A 24,460-nucleotide genomic window follows, 5' to 3' on the forward strand; every position below is an offset into this window, starting at 1 on the left:
CACAGAATATTCGCTGACACTTCCCGGCGACGCTAGGCTCGTTTCGTACTGGTTATGCTCGGAAGAGACGGCAAGACGAAAGCAATCTGTGGCCTTTGTGTTGTCTATCATCTTTGTGTTGTCTATCATCTTATTATCTTGTCTGCACGAAACGCAGTAGGTAGGCCGTGAAAAACTGAAAATCCTCATTCGCTTCTGAAACATTTTCCTCCAATTATAAACTCTCATTCTGATGACTTTCTTGCTGGAAATCTCTATGAATTTTCGGGGTAGGTAGAATGCTGCACTCCTGGTTAGTAGACGCCGCTAATCTGGCGAAACCTCGTCATCCCATGGCCTGCGAATACTAAAGGATGCCTAGGGTCGCGAAGAAGCGTCAGCGAATATTTTGTCTCCAACGAAAGTTGTTCCCCATGACTTTACCTATCACACGAAGACGTCTTTTACAAACAGTTTGAAACAATGTAAACAAGGTGGTCAGAAACAGCCTAGAAGGCTTGTAATACTGTTGCAGGGGAGGTTGTGCTGAGAAGTAAGTGGTAAGAAAAACATTCAATACGTTTATCGTTTCTGAGTTATTTAGCATTGAAATTACACAACCTGATTGCCGCGCAGCCTACCCTAGACAATGTCGTCAAAGGCGTTCTTCGTTTGGTTTCTTCAAGCCGATTAAACGTAGCTTTTGTTTATCTAGTTTAAAATTATCGCTTCAGAGAAAGGCGCAGGCACATTTTAACTGGTAATGAGCATTTGAACATGTGTTAACTCACGGATACGCAGATGTGTGCGCATTACCTCGGTTTAGCGCTTGAATTTGCTCGTGCAACGATATGATTGGTTAACTTCAACGGTGAATAGCTGGGAAATGGAGCAACGTATCAAAGTTTTTGCTAAGAACTATTTCTCAGCGCATCCTCCCCTGCATTATCCTTCAAGCTTTTCAGACTGCTTCTGAGCAGCCTGCATACGTATCTGTATGTGATTGTGTTCACTTTAGAATTACCTACCTTTCTTTTTATTAATGTGTGTTATTTTTTTATCTTGATGTTAAAATGATTACTATTTCTGTGTCTTAAGGCTGGTTCTTTGATTAGCTGCTTTCCTTGAATCTATACGCACACACATTTCAGTTACACTGGTGCGGCAAAACATTTTCTGGGCAGTTTAAATCCGAATTGTCGCTCTGAGATTTAGTTATCATTCGTAGTGAATATGACTGCAGTGCCTTTATCACTAAGTCTGCTCCCTTGATCTGCTTGAGATTCGTGATTCATTATGCAGTAATTTAAGTAAAAATATCACTGTTATGTAATCTGACCACTCACAAAATTAATGAGAGCGGAGATTTCAAGGAACAGTCGTCCAATCCGACTGGATTGCAAATGAAGGACTAAAGCCTACCCCGCTTTATTATTACATATTCGTGAATGACATTATCTGTTCCTGTATTTCAGGCGAAATAAAACGACGACTCTCAGTCACTTTTTATGTTGGCCCAGAGCAATTTTGATGGGTGATCTTTCAGGAGCATCTGTTTGTCATTACGTGTGAATGGGGAAGTGTCAGTCTGAAGGATGAGTGATTGGTCCAGTTTTGAATACAGCATTATAATGACTTGACTTGGGCGTAGCGTGCAATACCGTGAGAAAACTCAGCTGTTCTTAGAAACCAAGTCACAAAAATTACTATAACAAAAAAAGTTGTGTGTCACATGTGAGGTAGTGCAGATCGCATGGCACGACACTTGTAAAACACTACATCTCCATTCTCTACGAGGTTTTGATGTTACATCTTATTACGCATTTGAAACAAGCACGTGGTTTAATTAGCGTTAGCTGCCACTCAGTATAAGGCGATATGAATGGTGCTGGTAATAATTGTGACAATGAGCTCTACGTGGAATGAAATCCATCTTAATTGCAAAGTTGCTTCTTGTGCATCAAGTTTCCGGGGATATGGTCTGCAAGTAATAAAATTCTTCCCTATAGCGCCCCAGACAAGGCCTAGAAGATTCAGTTCTAGAAATATGGCTGATCACTTGTTGCGCTAAGATTTTTGCTGTTAAAGATGTTCTGCAAGAACACGAACTCTAGGTTCTCGTATAATAGGTTTATAGCAATATCTATTGCCGTGGCGTAGAAAGGTCAATAAGTTTCAGAAACGTCGAAATGATGTGGAATTGCTACGAAGAAATAACGAATCACTTTTTGCAATTGTATGCGTAATTTATAGATTGTCTTGATGTTACTCAGCTCATTTTCTACCGCATTCGGCTACTATTTACCAACTTTTAGTCACTTTTCATGTTAATTTCACACTTATCCAGTTAATACATGTTCTACTAACTGATGTGTTCATACCCCCATGCAACGTAATGAGGCCGATCATCATATAGTTGGCAATGGATCTGAATTTTACTAATTAGCAAAGTGAAACCGGGTATACCAATACATCATCTCTGTGAAGACTGTCAATGAATGTTGTAAGGAACGATAGGGTTTACTTTCCACGTCGACAGAAGTTTCAACAGAGTATGAGTTGCCGGCTGCCGAAGATCTCCTGTAAATGGTGTTACCCTACTTCTGCCAATGGTATTGTCAAAGAGGGCGAACGAGTAGACAGAGGACAGAACTCTAGGACACTCTGTGGCACCTGGTTAGGAAACTGCCCCCAATAGATGAAAGAATCATCAATCATCAACTGCACGATACTGCAGAAGGCATTCGAGTTCCCTGCATTGGAGATACATAAGGAGTATACCGCCTAAACATGTAGAACCAAACACATATCGCGCGCGGGGTAGCCGCTCGGTTTGAGGCGCTTTGCCAAGGTTCGCGCCCCCCCCCCCCCCCTGTCGGAGATTCGAGTCCTCCATCGTGCATGGATGTGTGTGTTGTCCTTAGCGTAAGTTAGTTTAAGTTAGATTAAGTAGTGTGTAAACCTAGGGACCGATGACCTCAGCAGTTTGGTTCCACAGGAACTTACCACAAATTTCCAATTTCCAAGGACTGACGGCCTCGTCTGGAAGGTAATTTAGATTCTCTTCGAATTTTGTATCTTGTCCCCTTTAGAAACATTCGCCCGAAAAAGAGATGGATCCTCTATTGACATTAGGTCTACCGCAAACGCTGCTACCAATAACGATAGCGAACAGCACATAAAGTGGGGTCTCCTGTGCACTGCAGATAATGAGGCCACATAACTGAAAACGTGTTCAAAAGCATGAGTTTTGACTGGTTTCAGTCTGTGAATATTCCTCCTTCTCTCTTCATTCGGTAAAGACAATTCGACGTCGTTCTACCAAGCTGACCACCCCAGTTGCCTTGTCTCACTCTGACAGTAACAGCCGCCAGACTGATCTTATACTTACTGCCTGCTATATACGGATTGTATCGTAATTAATACCGAAAACCAAGACTTACTTCGTGGTGAAATATTGTCTTAGTTGGTACGAAAGTACTTGAAATACAGGGTGTTCGGAAATTCCAGTTAAAAACTTCTAGGACTTGTAGGGGAGAATAAGTGCATAATATTTTGAATGGGAACCCATGTCCGGAACGTACTTTTCCGTGCTACAGCCAATTGAAAACACATTGGTAACGCGACCACCTTTACAAACAATCGATTGTGTGTGACGCAGTACATCACTTGTTTTACAGTCCCAATCATTAATAGCCGAAGAAACTGCACGTGTACACGCTGACGTGTTGTCTTCAACGTGATGCAGTAGAGGCTCTTCTAATTCGGGCGTGCGGCCTCTCCTTGGAGCACCATAATCACGTCTGCTGACAGTGAAGTTACCCTTTCTCGAAGTCGTTGCGTAATTTCGGCGGAATCGGTATGCGACGCACTCAGACATTGTGGAGAACGATCGTGATAAAGGCAACGAGCAGTTCTTCCATTACTGTGAGCTTCGCCGTTCAGAAGGGTCATGTTGGTGCATTCTGCTAATGTGTGCTCAGACACTCACAGACAAGTGAATGAGTTACGAACCAGGTCAGAGAGATAGGACAGACGTCGAATGACATCAGTTGATCCGACATAACCACCCTCACCATGATTAACATGTTGCATACCCACCTAGCAAACATGTTTTCGAAAGGGGGACGTGACTACTAGTTCGTAACGGGAATTTCCGAACACACTGTATAGGCTTATCTATAAGTATCTACGTCCTCAAAAGTAATGCCTTCGAATTTTTTAATGCGAAATCTCTTCAAGCTTTTTAAATAAAACAAACGTTATTAACATTCTTCATCTTTATTCTTCATGTCTACATATTTGCAGCCCGCGGTCGCTAGAGGGCTCCGATTTCTAGCGTTTAACATGGCGGTGGTTAACGTAACTATGTCGGTACGTGAGAAACAACGTGCTGTAATCAAGTTTCGAATTCGAAGAGTTCGTCCACACGTGGAGCGTCCTCTCCTTCAGCATGATAATACTAGACCACACACGAGCGCTGGAACAATCCGACGCCTGCGTTTCTTTGTCATCGATCACCCTCCGTACACTCGCGACTTGGCCTCATCCGATCTTCATCTGTTTCGAAAAGTTAAAGAACACCTTCGAGGACTTCACTTTGATCCTGCTGAAGCGGTAAAAGAAGAACTGAGGTTGTGGATCCGTCAACAGAGTCAAACATTCTGCAGTGACGGCATCAACAGATTGGTTTCGTGTTGGGAGAAATGTATTCGTCGCCAGAGTGACTGTGTCCAGAATCAAATATGTAGACATAAAGAATAGAGATGTAGAATGTTAATAACGTTAGTTTTTTTAAAAAGCTATAAGAGTTTTCACATAAAAATTCGGGGGCCTTACTTTTCGGGACGCCCTCGTAATTGGCCTCAAATTTCATCGATGGCGTATGCTTAGGAAATGTGGTCGATGTATGACCAGCACTGGAACATTTTGCGATTGATGTTAGCTGACTCTAACGAGACCAGCCAGAGAAGCCTTAAAGAATTTGTCTGTTACCGCAGGGGCGAGTTTAGTATTGCATCCAAATACGATATGGTTCGCAGAACACCTTCTGTGATAAGTACGAGTGTGGTAGTGTTGTATTTCTTGTTAAAATAGGTTCAAAAATGGTTCAAATGGCTCTAAGCACTATGGGACTTAACATCTGAGGTCCGTCTAGGGGTAGACTTAGAACTACGTAAACCTAACTAACCTAAGGACATAACACACGTCCATTCCCGAGGCAGGATTCGAACCTGCGACCGTAGCAGCAGCGCGGTTCCGGACTGAAACGCCTAGAGCCTCTCGGGCACAACGGCCGATTTAAAATATGTATTGGGTGAAATTTGGCCCAATTACATGGGGATTAAATCAAAAGTTTACATTTCAAATACCAACTAGGACAATATTTCTTCCGAAGTCAGTGATGGCTCTCAACTACAAGTCCAAGTTGGAATATCAACAATATTATGAAAAGAATAGATTGCTACTCACTGCAAAGATCAACCGCTGAGTTGAAGACAGGCACAATGAAAAGAGTGTTATACGCTGGCTGAGCTTTCGACCAAAGCCTTTTTCGAAAAAGAAAACACATACACCTGTTGCACACATGACCCCGTATGTTGGGTATGTGTGCTTGTATGAATGTGTGAGTATTTTCTTTTCTGAAGAAGTCTTTGGCCGAAAGGTCAGCGTATAACACACTTTTCGTTGTGCCTGTCTGCAACTCAGTGTCATCTTCGCAGTGACTGGAAATCTATCCTTTTCATAATATTGTTAATCAAGCAAACAGTTCGATTGAGAACTCATGTTTAATGAAGTGTTTTCGCTTCTGCTATAGTATTGTTTCGTCAATGTCAGTTTTCACTATAAATTGACACGGCAAGTATATATGACACATGAGCTTGCAATGAAACTGGCTTGCATGTGACAAATTTTTTCCAGCCCATTGTGGCAGCCTATTGTGATAATCACATCAGTGTTTATTGTTTTATGTTTTCCTTGGTTGTTGGTCCTTTACTCATGAAAACAGTGCATAAGGGTTACCACGTCGCTGAAAAACCCGTTTAGTGGTGGGGAAGGCGAATGATCGACTTCGGTTTATTGGGAGAGTTTTAGGAAAGTGTAGTTCATCTGGAAAGAAGACCGTGTACAATAACGCGACTCATTCTTGATTAATACTCGAGTACTTGGAATCTGTGCCAGGTCGGATTAAAGCAAGACATCAAAGCAAATCAGAGGCGGGTTGCTGGACTTGTTACCGGTAGGCTGGATCAACACGCAAGTCTTGATGAGATGATTCGGGAACTCAAATGGGAATTCCTGGAGGGAAATCGACATTCTTTTCGAAGAATGCTGTTGAGAAAATTTAGAGAACCCGCATTTGAATACGACTGCAGAGCGATCCTACTGCCACCAAGGTACGTTTCGCATAGGGACCACGAACACAAGAGAAATTAAGGCTCTCCGGAGGCGTATAGACAGTCGTTTTTTCCTCATTCTATCTGCGAGAGGAACAGGAAGGGAAATGCCTAGTAGTGGTGCAACGTACCCTCCGCCATGCTCCGTACGGTGGCTTGCTGAGTATGGATGTACATTGACGAGCCAAAAGACTATGATCACCTGCTTAAAAGCTTGTTTGGCCGTGTTTGTAACGCATTACAGCACCGTTTCTACGTATCGTCGATTTTACAGGTCGTTCGTAGATCTGTGAAAGTATATGTACTTCCCGTAAATAACTGACCATTGATTTGTGTACGCACTGATGGCGTCCTATAACGATCCAGATCGGTTCCTGCGGATTCACATCAGGCGAATTTGATGACCAAGACGTCAACGTGAATTCACAATCATGCAGTTCAAACCACAGCATCACGGTTCTGGCTTTGAGACACGTACAATTACTCCGCTGAAAAGTGACATCGCCTTCGGGGAAGACATCAAGCATAAAGCGACGCAGATGTTCAGCAGCCGTCAGATTCTCTGCGATTGCTATCATAGATCCTATGCAAGAGCAGGGGTATGTCTCACACAGCATAACACTGATCCCAGTTGCTGGGTCCGTGGTGCGGTACACGTTTCTAGCCCCCGTTCGCCTTGATGACGGCGTTTGTGGAGGCGCTCATCGACCTGGTGTAGCAAAAACGTGATTCATCCGGCGAGCTGACATGTTTCCATTGATTCACCGTCTAGCTTCGATGATCCTTCACCCATTGCAACCCTAATTGACGATGTCGTTGGGCCAGCATGTGAACACGCAGGGGCCGTCTGCTGCGGAGCTCCATGTTCAACAGTGTACGCTGAATGATGTAGTCCGAAACACATGTGCGTCCACCGGCATTATGCTCTTTCGCTAGGGATGCCACAGGTCGTCATCTATTCTACTTTACAGTGCAGACAATCCTCCGAAACCCACATTCTGTGAAGAGTTGTGGACGTCGAAACACTTTACGAACAAAAAGTCAGAAGTTGAAAATATTTTTAATAATCATTTTCTAAATGTTGTGGATATAGTAGGATCCAGGTGTTCATTAGAAGATGCTAGGCTGTTAATGGAAGAGGCCATACCTATGCAATTTGATACAATTGAAATCTCACCCACTTCTCCCTCTGAAATTAGGAAAATAATAAACTTGCTAAAAAGCAAAAACTCACATGGAATTGATGGCATTTCCAGCAAAATACTAAAAGCTTGTTTTCAACAGATAAGTAAGATTCTCAGCCACCTGTGTAATAGCTCTCTGGAACAGGGCATTTTCCCTGATAGACTGAAATATGCTATTGTTATACCTGTGCATAAAAAGGGGGATAGATCTGATGTCAACAATTACCATCCAATCTCCCTTCTAACAGCTTTATCCAAAATTTTTGAGAAAGTAATGTATTCAAGAGTAGCTTCACATATCTGTAAAAATGAAGTACTAACAAAATGTCAGTTTGGTTTCCAGAAAGGTTTTTCAACAGAAAATGCCATATATGCTTTCACCAGTCAAATTTTGAATGATCTGAATAACCGAAAACCACCCATTGGGATTTTTTGTGATCTCTCAAAGGCTTTTGATTGTGTAAATCATGAAATTCTGCTAGACAAGCTCAAGTATTGTGGCATGAGTGGGACAGTGCACAAATGGTTTAATTCGTACCTAACTGGAAGAGTGCAGAAAGTTGAAATAAGTAGTTCTCATAATATGCAAAGATCAGCACATTCCTCAAACTGGGGAACTATCAAGAATGGGGTTCCACAAGGGTCAGTCTTGGGTCCTTTGTTGTTCTTAATATATATTAATGACTTGCCATTCTATATTCATGAAGAGGCAAAGTTAGTTCTCTTTGCTGATGATACAAGTATAGTAATCACACCTGACAAACAAGAATTAACTGATGAAATTGTCAATACTGTCTTTCAGAAAATTACTAAGTGGTTCCTTGTAAACGGACTCTCACTGAATTTTGATAAGACACAGTACATACAGTTCCGTACAGTGAATGGTATGATGCCATTAATAAATATAGACCTTAATCAGAAGCATATAGCTAAGGTAGAATATTCCAAATTTTTAGGTGTGTCCATTGATGAGAGATTAAATTGGAAGAAACATATTGATGATCTGCTGAAACGTTTGAGTTCAGCTACTTATGCAATAAGGGTCATTGCAAATTTTGGTGATAAACATCTTAGTAAATTAGCTTACTACGCCTATTTTCACTCGTTGCTTTCATATGGCATCATATTTTGGGGTAATTCATCACTGAGGAATAAAGTATTTATTGCACAAAAGCGTGTAATCAGAATAATAGCTAGAGTCCACCCAAGATCATCCTGCAGACATTTATTTAAGGATCTAGGGATATTCACAGTAGCTTCTCAGTATATATACTCTCTTATGAAATTTGTTATTAACAACCAAACCCAATTCAAAAGTAATAGCAGTGTGCATAACTACAATACTAGGAGAAAGGATGATCTTCACTATTCAAGATTAAATCTAACTTTGGCACAGAAAGGGGTGAATTATACTGGCACTAAAGTCTTTGGTCACTTACCAAATAGTATCAAAAGTCTGACAGATAACCAACAAGTATTTAAGAAGAAATTAAAAGAATTTCTGAATGACAACTCCTTCTACTCCATAGAGGAATTTTTAGATATAAATAAAAAAATAAAAAATAAAAAAATAAAAAATAAAAATAAAAAACAAAAAAAAATGAAAGAGTTGTTATATTAACTTAAGTATGTTATTAAATTAACTTAATTATGTCATGTATTGGAAAATTTGACTCGTTCCACATCATTACGAAATATCGTATTCATGATCCATGGAACTAGTATTAATCTAATCTAATCTTAGCGCCTAGTAGTAGTTTCATTGCCGTTCTGCCATGTTCCGTAGATACTCACGACAGTAGCACGTGAACATTCGACCAGATTCGCCGTTTTCTAGATAAAAGTTTACATCTCCGGATAATAAAGTCTCTGACCTCAGTGAATTTCCTCATTTGCGGTCCGCATCGAAGCTAGAATGATGCCCCAGCCGTCTTTGTTCCGCTTTCCCTCAACGCCACCTGGTGGCGTCAAACTTCGCGGTTGGCAGAGGTAATAATGTTCTGGCTTGTCAGTGTAGATATGAATGTAGGAAACTCACCGAACGGGAAGAGAGTAGCTTATTTATAGTCAAGCGCATGCGGTTTAGTCAGTCAAAAACTCAAATTCAAATGGCTCCACGCACTATGGGACTTAACTGCAGTGGTCATCAGTCCCCTAGAACTTAGAACTACTGAAACCTAACTAACCTAAGGACATCAAACACATCCGTGCCCGAGGCAGGATTCGAACCTGCGACCGTAGCAGCAGCGCGGTTCCGGACTGAAGCGCCTAGAACCGCTCGGCCACAGCGTTTAGTCAGTCAAGGTGAAAGACCTGACAGGTGAGAAGACAAATGAATACGACTGCGTCGTTCTAAAGAAGGCACTGGCCAAGTTCAAGGACATAAAAAATATTTTTTGGTGCACTAACATGTGGAACAGAAACCTTTACAATGGGCAGAAGAGGAGGGGGGGGGGAAAGTAGAAGGCACAAGGATAAATATTTGAAAAGCGTACAGGCAGAAACAAAGTGAGGGGGCCGAGTCACAATTAGACTGAGGGCTTCTTTTTTCTTTAGCATTTAGCGCCCCGTTTGCAAGGAGCTCATTAGAGACACAACTCTTTTCCTCGGCTTTGGTAAGCCCTATTCTGGAGCCTGAAGTAAGGAAGGCGTGCAGCGCGGCGCTGCGGCGGGGCGTGCAACGTTCGCAAGCCGTCTGCGGCTGCGGGCACAGGGAGGTTCGAGCACCTCTGTCTGGAAAGGGACTCATTGTAGCCTCTCACTCGCAGCCTGCCAAGCGGATACAGAGACGCAAATGAGGCAGCATGTACATGTCGAAAGAAAAACTGGAAGATGAAATATTTTCATAGCTTCCAGAGGCAGTGCGTCAAAGCACTGTGATGAAGTCAGTAGAATTGTGTAGAAAAATGGGTTCCTACAAACAATGTCATTGTACAAGTCTTAACTAAGAAAGCATTGAACTGAGAAGACTTAAGGAAGTTCCTATGACTGTGCCTTTAAAGGTATCTAACGATGCGCGTGGATATGTCGTGTATATATATTTTTCGATTCTCACTCAGAGGCTGATGTCATATATTCTGCCATCTTGCAGATAAGGACCACTAACTGAGCATAATTTTATGACATTTTTCCTCTGTGGGAGAAATGATAGATATGTCGACATCATGTCTCTCGAAGATGACGTACTAGAACTTATTACACAGTTATTGTTAAATGCATCATTAATTTCCTTCTTTAACATTACAGAGACGCCCATCTCTAATTTTTGTAGAAAAAAGACTCGTCTTACTTTTTCTAAAGCCATACCAAAGTATGTCATGCATTATAGCGATCTTCCATTGTGAAGTAGCTTCTAACATTGACAGTTGTTTGCTACTACCTTTTTTTTTTTGCTGTGGTTGTTCCATACAGTTGCCTGGGTTGGATATACTGTTCGCTTGTAATTGTCAACTTAGATGCATAAAGAATAGCCATTCATGAAGTAGTTTTAGTCAGTGGCAGAAAAGGAAGATGGCAATGGTGGTAACGATAACTTAAGAATGAATTAAGGTGCTGGCATCAATGTAATTCTAATGATTAACCCTACTCACCCATAGGCAGCATAAGCGATGGCAAATAACGCACAACAGATATTCAAAGAAAGCACACGTCAAGGTGAAAATTTCTCGGCCTGGCGGCCAAACAGTTATTGTTACGTCAAAAGCGCTCTTATAATTAGACACATTACCTATTAGTTCAGTGTGCTCTTTATAACTTTTTTCCCTAGTTGATTACTTCGTGGAAGTACGAATCTGGAACGTCTAAAATCCAATGTAGCCGAAAATTTTTGACTGGTTGCTAAATGCTTGTAGCACCAAAAGGTCCTAGGACGCGGTAGTAGGTAGCACTCACAGAGGGCCACAGATTTGGCGGATAGTGCGGAAAGTCTAACAATTCTTATTTTACATCCTTTGATACATTGGTGGGTTCGTGAAGTGACCTGATGAAACATGGTTTTCTTTCATTTGCAGCACAGTTGGCTCAGAACATTTGAGTACTACTCGACCGTTAAGAATTTATATCTGCATGAACCACAGTACTAAGACGCCCTTTTATGTCTCTGAACACTGACCACAGCCTGTCTGCCAGATGACACAGACTTCGACTGTTTTGGTACACAGGGAAACAGTCCTCAAGCCACTACTTTGATTACTGTATGGCGTTGCGTTTTGAGTGGAGCGTTGAATACATGACACCCGCACTAACAGATCGAGGCACGTAATCACTATCACACTTCATGTATGATATAGACTGAGTTTCAGAAATGGAAAATGTTTACTGACTTAAAAGGTGACTTCTTCAAGCTGCTTTTGCTTTTTTGCCTACAGTAGGATCTAAACTTATTGCCATTAGACAGCTAGCGCGTTAGACTATTCCCGCCACCAGTACAGCTCAGCACTGTCGGATCCGACTGTGTTACCACTTCCACTGACCAAGACATTCTTCCTGCCACTTCTCAGCGAGTCGTTGTAGTATGGTACTCGTGTTATATTTAGTTTCGCGTGCCTTACAATGTGCCATGGCTGTATTTGGTAGGGAGGTATAGGGGAGACGTGACAGAAATTTAAGCCGTGAGAATTTTTATGGAAATTTTGAAAGAGATTGGGGGATCATACTTAATCTTTCGAGTTCTGTACGACAAAAATTCAGAAAGATAACAGAAGAAAAACAGCATCTTCTGAATTTTAACACGTCAAGTACAATACCATAGGCAATTTTGGAGAACCCCGTTTCCATGTGAAATTTCCGCTAACCAACAAAACCAAAATATTTCAGGGAGTTTAGTAGTTTTTGAGATATGACGTTATAACTTTAAATGCTAACATTCTATCTTAGGCATTGCCACGACAGTTGTCGACATCCATTGAAACAACAAGTTCACTGTTACCATTCACCATTTATTTTAATCCCGCTACGCATTGCAGAGCCTTAAATCTCCATCATCAGGTGGACATGTGAATTAATACGATTGGTATGTGTCGTGTTTACGACTATGAGATAACATGTGGCACTTTTTAATAGCAGAAGACAAAAGCAAGACACTATTTCAGTACTTAGCTCGTAGTTTTGTGGAGAAGTTTACTAGCAAACATGAACAAATACATAAATGTAATAGTAAAGGTATCTACAGTAATCACAGGCATCTTTTTCTGTTGTTCTGTCTGCATCCACGCATATACTCTGAAAATCGCTTTACGGTGTGTGGCGGAGGGCATTTTGTATACCACGGTCACTTCTCCTAATTCCTTTTTCAGTCGCGAATGGTTCACAGGAAGAACGGATGTAGGCTACTCCGTGAGTGCTAGAATATCTCTAATTTTACTTCATGGTCTTTCCTCTAGATATGCGTAGAAGGAAGCAATACATTGGTTGAATCTTCCAAGAAAGTACGCTCTCGAAACCGTGATGCAGAACGAGTCTCTTACAGCGTCAGTTACTGGAGTTAGTCTTCGTGATGCTTCCGCGCTTACTAACATAAGTAAATCTGTAATGAAACACGATTCTCTTCTTTGGATCTTCTCTATATCCTCTAGCGACTCTATCTGGTACGAATCCCAGAGTGACGAGTAATATTCAAGTCTTGGTCGAATAAGGGTTTTGTAAGCTCCTTACTTTATGGGTGGACTACAGTTCCTGAGAAGTTCTTCTAATAAATCTGTCTGGTATCTGCCTTAACTGCGATTAGATTCAGGTGCTCGTTCCACTTTAAATCACTCCGAACGGTTGCTCATAGGTATTTTACGAATGCGACTGCTCCCAGTGATTTTTCTGCGCTCGTGTAACCACAACATAATAGGTCTTTATGTTCACCCATGCGCAGTGTGCAACATTTGGTTAAGCTGAAGGTCAACTGCCAGTCCTTGTAACAGGCGGCGCTCCTCTGCAGGCACTCTTGCACTTTTCTACAATCTTCTAGTGTTTCGACTTCTATGTGTACTCCAGCATCATCCGCGAAAAGTTTCGTGGAACTAACTGCGTTATCCATTAGGTCACTTATAAGTATGTGTCGATATATAGAGAAAAGTCATAGTCATGGTCACGGTCGCTGGATAACTCTACAGTCCAATTACACAGCTGGTCTAATATGGCCTGATATTTGGTTCGTTAGGCGTCAGTGCGAAAGTGTATCCAACACTTTCCCGAAATCGCATCAATCTGCGCTTTTCTATCGACTGTTCTTGGCTCTCGTGGATTTAAAGGGGTTCTGGGTTTCACACGATCATTGTTTCCAGAACTCATGTTGATTCGGCGGCCGTTGTGACCGAGCGGTTCTAGGCGCTTCAGTCCGGAGCCGCGCTGCTGCTGCGGTCGCAGGTTCGAATCCTGCCTCGGGCATGGATGTGTGTGACGTTCTTAGATTAGTTCGGTTTAAGTAGTTTTAACTCTAAGGGCCTGATGACCTCAGATGTTAAGTCCCATAGCGCTCAGAGCCATTTGAAGCATTTTCATGTTGATTCCCTCAGAGGAGATATTCCGTCTCCAGAAATACCATAATGAACGAACACAAAACATGTTCCAGAATTCAACAGACCGACGTCAGAGATGTAGGCGTATAATTTTGTGCGTCTATTCGACGTCCCTTCTTGAAAACGGGAACGACATGTCCTTTCTTTACCATCACCAGGAACGCTTCGCTCCTACAGCGATCTGCTGGAGGAGCAGTAATTGCTGCTAGAAGACGAGCAACATTTTTTGCTTATTCTATGTGGAATCAAACTGATATCCCACCATATCCACAGGCTTTTCCTTTGTTGAGCGGATTTAGTTGCTTTTCTACCTTGTGGTCACTTATTTCGATATGTCATTTTGACGTTCATGCGGCGATATAAAGTAGAAAAAACAGTTAGATCATACTCAGTGAAACATTTTAGGCCCGCTGCTGTGGCCGAGCGGTTCTAAGAGCTTCAGTCCGAAACCGAGCTGCTTCTACGGTCGCAGGTTCGAATCCTGCCTCGGACACGGATGCGTGTGATGTCCTTAGGTTAATTAGGTTTAAGTAGTTCTAAGTCTAGGGGACTGATGACCTCAGATGTCAAGTCCCATAGTGCTTAAGAAAAAAAAACATTTTAAGAAAAAGACGTTTCGCATTTCGGCCTTCTCTCTGTCATCCTCCGTTTCGATGTAAGTAAGATCACACAGTGTTTGGATCCGTTTACCAATTAAACGCAAGACTAAAACTTCCTAGGATTTTCTGTCAAGTCGATAGACAAAACTGTACTTTCGAATTCGCTGAACGTTTCACGCATGGTTCTCCTTACAGTAATTTCGGTTTCGTTCAGTTTTTGCATGTCTAATGTTTTGACTACCTTTAAATTTGCTACGAAGCTGTCTTTGCTTTCGTAGCAACTTTCTAACACGATAGTTGAATTACACACAGTTCGTAGGCATATCAACGTAATTCATGGTTTACTTAGATTAAGTAAGCAAGCACGGCTTATTAGAAACATTAAGCGCAATGAAAGTGTATTATAATAATAATGTTGTCAACAGTGGCAAATTTTTGCTTCCACATTTATATATTTTTCATCTTTGAAATCAAAGACCTCCACAAACCTATTAACCATATAGTAAAATAATGTTTTGTTTTTTTCTTCTCCTTCCATTCAGTGCCAGGGTTTCCTCCAGTGTCAGAAACGTAGCACGTACATGTCGCATTAACGCACACAAATCCACCTGATGATGGAGGTTTAAATATCTGAAACGCGTTGTGGAAACACAAATGAATTGTGACCGGCAACAGTAAACTAGTTGTTCGAATTGGTGACCAGTTATTTTGAAGCTATTTCCCGGATGGGAAAAATTTAGGCGTTAAAAAATAATTCATTGTTTGACTCCAGTTGAAATTAGGAACAAAACCTCTGCAGAGAAAGTAAATTAATTTGCAAATATTAAATGGGTTTCCAGATATTTAATAACAGGTAGTGGACAAGTAGATACGGTAAAAAAATCCGAACATTTCAGGTAGACTATTTAAGTAAACGATTTAGAAAAATCTGCTTTATGGGAAGCGACACAAGAGACGAAAAAGGCTGGAAAGTGCTCGTCGAAAAAACTTAAAAATAAACAACTACAAGACAGTAGTGAAACCGGAATCCCTCCTGTATGCTGGCCAATATCTAGTATTAAATTATAAGCTTGATAAATTAGAAACTTTAGAAAGCAGACATATGGATAATATTAGGCCTTCAGAAAAACTGTGCATTTTGGAAACTAAGAAGCAACGACGAAATTTATCAGAACGTATAAAATATATTACAAGCAGCGTAGAAGCAGTGATTAGTATTTTTGGACATATTTGCAGAACGGATGACAATAGACTAGCAAAGCCGATCTCTCGTTTTTTGGTTGCAAATATGAAGGTATGTATGTAAAATATCTTCAATTGTCACAGATTCTCTTCTTGCCTTGTGTGCATAGCATGATGTTTGTATACACTTAAGCAAGCAATGATTGCGTATTAGAAAGCAATTTAACGACAGCTTGGATTAAAGAGGTTAGGAAAGATTTGGAAAGGAATAACGAAAGATAAGAAGTAGTACTGGAAAGAGATATACTTGTGGGAAAAGTTTTAAAAAGGCAGGAAGTGGTGTGAAGACAGGAGAAAGGAACATACTGAAACAGTGAAGGACTAAGAACTGAAACTAGAAAGCCATCCCGGGAAGCCGTTAAAATAGGGAAAAGAAAAAGAAGAAAAGTATATTTTTTTACACGCTTAGAGGTACTAAAGAGACTTTTTAACGTGATTTTTGTGGCAGAGAGAGACTTTAAACTTTATGTTATCATGGAGATCATGCGGGCAGTACCTTTCACTATAACGGTGGATCTTTGGACTTTGAACGTCAAATGTCAACTTATTTAAGGCAGACGACAGACAGAACAATTTCTTTCAGGCCGCGAACTTTTCGCCCTGCCCTATTACGCTGCTGAGAAGTGAAGCTCGGAGAAATTTCTGAATATAACGGCGCTCCAGACTGACTGGTTGAAACCTATTACAGCGCTCCAGTCTGACTGGTTATCTGTGTGAATGGAATAATAGAAACTTTGTGTCTGGAGTGAATCGGCCGTAGAAAGAGCGACTGGAAGGGTTCCTGAGTAGCAGTGACGCTCGTCTGAAGGATCGCGACGTCCGACGCTTGTGGGCGTCACTCTGGGGTGGTGTGTGGTGAGAGGCGCACCTGAACTTGTTGGTGGCTAGTTCGCCCAGCTCGTAGAACTTGATTTCCTCGGAGAAGACGTCGAGCGGCACGTTGACGGGCCGGCGCAGCCTGCCGCCGCTCTGGTAGTAGTACAGAATGGCGTCGAAGCTGGGACGGTTGCGGTCGAAGAAGTACTCGTTCCTGAGCGGGTCGAAGTAGCGAATCCTTCTGGCGGGGTCTCCGAGCAGCGTGTCTGGGAACTGGTTCAACGTCCGCAGCTGAGTCTCGAACCTCAGACCGCTGACCTGCAACAAGCACAGCGACAACAGCCTCGTCAGACAACTGCACTGGGCTACCAGCCGAGTGATGCTAAGGCATCGGATGCGGGTATGCTATGAAACAACCATCTTATTTGATTCGTCTTATTCATTACTGTTAAGTATTTCGCAAGTTCATTACTGACGAGGAGATCTTCTGGGAAGTGCATCGCGTTATAAGCTCACACATCGCCTGCTTATGGTGTGGATAGACACCTATCACACCCTAAAATTGTAGGTGCCAATGCGGCCTCGTTTTTGAAATATTTCCTGTTAAAGTTTGGGCAGCTCTTTATATACAGAAAAGTTTCACTATTGTGGCAAGTAAGCGAGTAGCCGTGTTATGTTTTTCACAATATTGGGAGCGTTGAACATACTGAATACAAGATGTATATAGAAAATGAATTCGAGAAAATACTTAAATATCAGAATCACAATAAGAAATATGGTAACATGCTCCGAATTGTCTTCAACAGAATGGGTATAGGTTAGGAACTGGAACTGACAAAAATAACAAGGCAGTGAAGTGTTTTGCGATGTCGCTGTTCGGGACTGCTCTTCTGTCCACGTAATTTACCCTGGAAGGAACACACATCAAGGATTTAATGATGTAAATGACGATGAGGAACCGGCTGCAGAAGAAGAAAGTGTGCATGCTGAACTGCCACCAGTTGAAGGTGACAGTGAAGGTGCTAAATTGTGCTACTGCTAAAGACTCATTCTTTGAATGCTGTAATTTATGACTGCAATTATCTGTCACCTTATTTATGTCATTTCATTGTAGCCATTTTTGTTACTGTTTTTGTGGAATAAAAAAAAAAGTGGCAAGCAAGCGAGACTCCCGTCCAGGCGACCCTGGTTCGAGACCCGTCTATACTACTTTTGTTTCGTTTTTGTGGAATAAAAAAAAAGTGGCAAGCAAGCGAGACTGCCGTCCAGGCGACCCTGGTTCGAGACCCGTCTATACTACTTTTGTTTCCTTTTTTTTCAAATGCCTGTTTTAATTCATAATTAATCATGAAAATTCCGCAAGGGATTGATTAAAAAGAATTACAAGCCTATATAAATCACAATTACGCATTGAATGTCAAATTTTGTTTCAATCTTTCGCGTTTTTTTATTTTAGAGGAAATTAACCGTAATAATTTTATTATTGTTCAGTTTTTTTTCGTTGTATTTTTAATTTTGTTCCGTTGAGGTAGGGAATATTATAAAAAATACCAACGGATGAGGGATTAAAAATATGTCTCATTTAATGGATATTTCCTATATTTTGACGAGTACATTCCGACGGATGATACTTTTTATAAAAACAATCAAAACATTTGTACTTTCGACACCACGAACATTGTACGAATGCACATTCATTTTCGTCGCAGTAGCATCTGTATTTTCTCAAGTCCGCAGGAAACGCCACTGCATTGACGTTATGGAATACTGTTAAAATAAAAAAAAAACGCAAAACATTGAAACAAAATTTGACATTCAATGTGTAATTTTGATTTATAGAGGCTTGTAATTCTTTTTCATCAATTCCTTGCGGAATTTTCATGATTAATTATAAATTAAAACAGGCATTTGAAAAAAAGTAAACAAAAGTAGCGTAGACGGGTCTCGAACCAGGGTCGCCTGGACGGGAGTCTCGCTCGCTCGCTACTTGGCTACTCGCCCACTTGCCACAACAGTGAAACCTTTCCGTATATAAAGAGCTGACCACACTTTAACACACAATATTTAAAAAATGAGGGCGCATTGGCACCTACAATTTTAGGGTCTGATAGATGCTTACCCACACTACAAGCAGGCGAAGTGGGAGCTCATAACTCGATGCACCTCCCAGAAGGTCCCCTCGTGAGAATGTGGCACAGGGACAGTCTACACTTCTGCTACCCTGGGCATAGGCTTAAGCGCAAATAATTTCTTCTACTGCTCTTAATCAAGAAAATAAATTCTGCCAGAGAAGATTTAATTAGTTTTAATTTATTTAATTTTGTGCAAGTTCTGCAACAGCTGTTATTACTTTAAATATCTATATGTAAAAAATCATCTCAGAAGTTCCACTAGCGCTAAAGTTCGCCGAACATCTTCAGGTGACTGGTTCTAGGACCTTGCTCAAGTGTATCACAGCACTCGCCAAGGTCCGACACCTATCACCTGAAGTTGCGCAAACGAATGTAAACGCTAGTGGAAATTAAAGCACTTTTTAACAGCCACGAAGCTGATGTTTCACATATCCCATACAGAAATTAGATTTTGTTTACTCCTACTGATAATAATATCTGTTAAGTTAATGATATTTACATTCAGTTGGAATAAAGAATATTTATACTTCGATTTTGAATGTTTCATAGTTATGAATTTCTAAATATACCAGCGAATTTTGTTTCTGGCTAAACGGGTAAAAATTATGGTTAGTGAAGGTGGTGGTTATTGTTGTTGTTGTTTTCAGTCCAATGACTAATTTGACGCAGCTCTCCACACTACTCTGTACTACGCAAGCCTCTTCATCTCCGAAAAACTACTGGAAGCAGCGTCCATTCGTTCTTTGATCTCGTGTCTACAATTTTTATATTCCACATTTTCCTCCATTGTAACTGCCGATTTTTTTCAGGCCTCAGGATGTGTCCTATCCAGTGATGCCTTCTTTTGCCCAAACTGTAACGTAAATTTCTTTTTACCCCAGTTCGATTCAGTACCTCTACATTAGTTACTCGATTTACCAGGTAATATTTTTCTGTAGCATCACTTTTCAAAAAGCTCGTATTCTCGCTTCGTATCAACTGCTTATCGTCCACGTTTCACTTCAATAAAGGTAAAATTTCTTAATTCTATCACAAAATATAATATAATTATTGGAAGACATAAGGAGCATTATGCGAATAACTGAAATGTGGTACGAAGAGAATAGAAATATGTTTCAAATATTAATTTTAATGCCAGTTGTGCAAGAATATCCAAGTATTACGATTTTCTGTGCTTAAAGAACATGAAATAAGTAGAGCTGTCCAGTAGAATTTGTTATATAGAGTAGCCCATACCTATTTAGGCTTAATTAATGGAAAAAGTGTGTTAATAATGATGTAAATAGCTTTTATGTTTGTTATGGAAGAAAAATGAACTGTAAAAATAAAAGGAAATGTCAGGCTCCCAATCTACATGTCGAGAATACAATCCCCGGTCGGCTCTAATATTTTGTCTGCCAGTTATCGCTTCTTTCACCTTAAGAAATGCTTTGTTTGTCTCACAATTGCCGGTTGTACCGTGCTTACGAGTTCACGTTACATTGTAGGTGCCCGCATAATTGGCTGGGTAGTCATTTCGAAAGCTTGTGCTAGGCAAGGGCATACCACATCTAAGTCACCTTTCGGACTGAAGGCAGTTTTGGTTAAAATGGTTCAAATATTTCTGAGCACTGTGGGACATAACATCTCATGTCACCATTCCCCTAGAACTTAGAACTACTTAAACCTAACTAACCTAAGGATATCACACACATCCATGCCCGAGGCAGGATTCGAACCTGCGACCGAATCGGTCGCGCGGTCCCAGACTGAAGCGTCTAGGACCTCTCGGCCACACCGGCCGGCAACGCAGTTTTGCCTTTAGTGATACAACAGTCATCTTGTCAAGACGAATATGTCGTCTCAGTTTATAAATAAGAAATCCATTATACCTGTTAATGATTTCATGTTAGGTAACTGGTTTTAGAATGATACACAATGAGATTGTCGTTGCTCAAGTCCTCGGAGTCTTTCGCGGCGGCATGACTGAATAAGCTCACTTATGTTTCCGCGTGGTTTTTTTTCTTCACATATAATTTCTATATCAACGGGATGAAATGGTTGTAAGAAATCCGAACCATTATAGAGCTCATTTGTTTTCAGTCAAATACCAGGCGGGGTGGTGGCGGAGCACAGGGAAATTCCAGTTATGAATATTTGAGATAGTATGTCCAGTTTCACCATTTGCCTTATAACCAAGGTATATCCCTCGGAAACCTTGGTCAGATCAAGTGGATAGGAGACTTAATTCATTTCTGGGCTAATGCATTCCAGACGAACATGTAAGAGAACTGTGCGTGTGATCATCTGTGTGTTTGTGTGTGTGCGTGTGTGTGTGTGTGTGTGTGTGTGTGTGTGTGTGTGTGTGTGTGTGTGTGTGTGTAAGACTTACGGGGTTACAATGAAACTTAACGAATAAACCATAGAAAGAAATACATTTTAATTTCCTCATCAGAGGGAACATTTATAATTGCGTACCACGTTTACGTTCCAGTTTACAAACGTTGTTCAATTGACGACCGCATACATCCATCACAGCTTGGAACCGCACTTGAGATTGCTTTACCGTTTCTCGAAATAACGGTGAACCGTGGGATGTTCAGCTGTCACGACACATCTCGTACTTCGCTCGAAGATCGCACACTGCGTCGAGTATTCTCAGCCATGGCAACAATAACTTCAACAGTTTGTGGCGCAATTGGTCGTCGGCCACTCCCAGGAGCAATTCCCAACTCGCCAGTTAATTCGAACTTCCGAATCATGTTCTTGAACCCCGATGCCGAAGTAATATCTCTATGTATTCCTTTTAATGCGGAGGTACTGAATAGGATTGGGGAGAAGACGAGTTTGTGGCACAACTTGACAAGAAGAAGGGACCGGTTGGTAGGACATGTTCTGAGGCATCAAGGGATCACCAATTTAGTAGTAGAGGGCAGCGTGGAGGGTAAAAATCGTAGAAGGAGACCAAGAGATGAATACACTAAGCAGATTCAGAAGGATGTAGGTTGCAGTAAGTACTGGGAGATGAAGAAGCTTGCACAGGATAGGGTAGCAAGGAGAGATGCATCAAACCAGTCTCAGGACTGAAGACCACAACAACAACAACTCGCGAAGAGCAGGTGCACTATTACGAGTAAAGTCCTGCCCACCTTGACCAGACCGATGTTGACTGTCTGCAATGTAATGCAAGCCTGACGATTGTGTTTCAATCCTACGTCGCCATATCAGTACCAGCGTCTAAAGGCATGTCATGACACTAACACTACTATCAACGCAAATACTGCAGCACACAGTCTGAACATCATTCCTATGAAGTTGGGTACCCCACAATAAAAAGATTTCCGCCCACCGTAGGACACATCTTCAGTGGGCTACGTGCTAATGGATGTGATGACGGCTCATATTCGTCTTAAGCAGCAGAACGCTTTCCCGCGACCCATAAACGGTTAATTTAGTTTTCTGCTAGGGTTATCGGATTCATTGTATGGCGTCGAACGTAAACGTCTGTGTTTGCTGCTGACATACACTGGTGAGGTGGATGTTATGATCACTTGCATAAAACACTACTGGCCATTAAAATTGTTACACCAAGAAGAAATGCAGATGATAAACGGGTATTCATTGGACAAATATATTATACTAGAACTGACATGTCATTACATTTTCACGCAATCTGGGTGCATAGATCCTGAGAAATCAGTACCCAGAACAACCACCTCTGGCCGTAATAATGGCCCTGATACTCCTGGGCATTGAGACAAACAGAGCTTGGATGGCGTGTACAGGTACAGCTGCCCATGCAGCTTCAACACGATACCACAGTTCATCAAGAGTAGTGACTGGCATATTGCGACGAGCCAGTTGCTCGGCCACCATTGACCAGACGTTTTCAGTTGGTGAGAGATCTGGAGACTGTGCTGCCCAGGGCAGCAGTCGAACATTTTCTGTATCCAGAAAGGCACGTACAGGAGCTGCAACATGCGGTCGTGCATTAGCCTGCTGAAATGTAAGATTTCGCAGGGATCGAATGAAGGGTAGAGCCACGGGTCGTAACCCATCTGATATGTAACGTCCACTATTCAAAGTGCCGTCAATGCGAACAAGAGATGACCGAGACGTGTAACCAATGGCACCCCATACCATCACGCCGGGTGATACGCCAGTATGGCGATGACGAATACACGCTTCTAATGTGCGTTCACCGCGATGTCGCCAAACACGGATGCGACCATCACGATGCTGTAAACAGAACCTAGATTCAACCGAAAAAAATGGCGTTTTGTCATTCGTGCACACAGGTTCGTCGTTGAGTACACCATCGCAGGCGCTCCTGTCTGTGATGCAGCGTCAAGGGTAACCGTAGCCATGGTCTCCGAGCTGATAGTCCATGCTGCTGCAAACGTCGTCGAACTGTTCGTTGTTGTCTTTCAAACGTCCCGATCTGTTGACTCAGGGATCGAGACGTGGCTGCACGATCCGTTACAGCCATGCGGATAAGACATCTGTCATCTCGACTGCTAGTGATACGAGGCCGTTGGGATCCAGCACGGCGTTCCGTATTACCCTCCTGAACCCACCGATTCCATATTCTGCTAACAGTCATTGGATGTCGACCAACGCGAGTAGCAATGTCACAATACGATAAACCGCAATCGTGGTAGGCTACAGTCCGACCTTTATCAAACTTGGAAAACGTGATGGTACGCATTTCTCCTCTTTACACGAGGCATCACAGCAACGTTTCACCAGGCAACGCCGGTCAACTGCTGTATGTTTATGCGATATCGGTTGGAAACTCTCCTCATGTCAGCACGTTGTAGGTGTCGCCACCGGCATCAACCTTGTGTGAATGCTCTGAAAAGCTAATCATTTGCATATCACAGCATCTTCTTCCTGTCGGTTAAATTTCGCGTCTGTAGCACGTCATCTTTGTGGTGTAGCAATTTTAATGGCCAGTAGTGTAGATTCTTGATCCACTTTCGATATGCAATACAACAGCAGTGCTGCGTGGCATGGTTTCGAAAAGGGATATGTAGTTTTCCGGAAGTACGCAGCACCTGATGTCTAGGCATAGGTCACGCAGTTTCGTAAGTCACGGGTCGGTGGTTTGTGGGTTCTGAGTTGACGCCCGGTAGTGTCCCAGATGGCTTCCATCGAGTTCAGAACAAGCTAATCTGATGTTCAAGACATCAACTTACGTTCACTATCATGCTCCTCAAATCACTGTAGCTCGTTTCTGGCCTCGTGACACGTGGTAATTATCCTAGTGGAAGATGTCCTCGCCGTCGGGGAAGACAAGAGATGAGAGGATGCAGATGGTCCACAATACTTTTCATGTTGCTTTTGATTACTACCATAGGCCACGTGGATGTCCAGATGAAATTCCACCGTAACATAGTACTAACAGCTCCGGGCTGCGCCCGTGTGGCCGTTTCGAGCTGCCGTTCTCCTGGATGATTGAGTGCAGGATCACTAACAACTACCTGGCGTAAGGAGAGACTTCCATCTCACATTCGATACGTTTCCACTGATCCATGGTGTAATCTCAATGAACCCCTTCGCAATTTATGATGTCGTTGGGTCAACTTGAGAACACGTGGCTGATGTCTGCTGTGGAGCCTTGTG

General features: G+C 42.0%; 1 protein-coding gene across 1 annotated transcript in view; it reads right to left on the reverse strand.

Annotated features, from left to right (window-relative positions):
* The window catches only part of LOC126188518 (potassium voltage-gated channel protein Shaker), a 1,090,690-nt gene that overhangs the window by 387,761 nt on the left and 678,469 nt on the right, over positions 1 to 24,460 (reverse strand). Inside the window, exon 6 of the mRNA XM_049930120.1 lies at positions 16,777 to 17,042. Within this exon, the coding sequence (XP_049786077.1) occupies positions 16,777 to 17,042 (266 nt within the window). The remainder of the gene's footprint in view (positions 1 to 16,776; positions 17,043 to 24,460) is intronic.

Source organism: Schistocerca cancellata, chromosome 5 (assembly GCF_023864275.1).
Source record: "Schistocerca cancellata isolate TAMUIC-IGC-003103 chromosome 5, iqSchCanc2.1, whole genome shotgun sequence".
In the NCBI taxonomy this organism is placed as follows: Eukaryota; Metazoa; Arthropoda; class Insecta; order Orthoptera; family Acrididae; genus Schistocerca; species Schistocerca cancellata.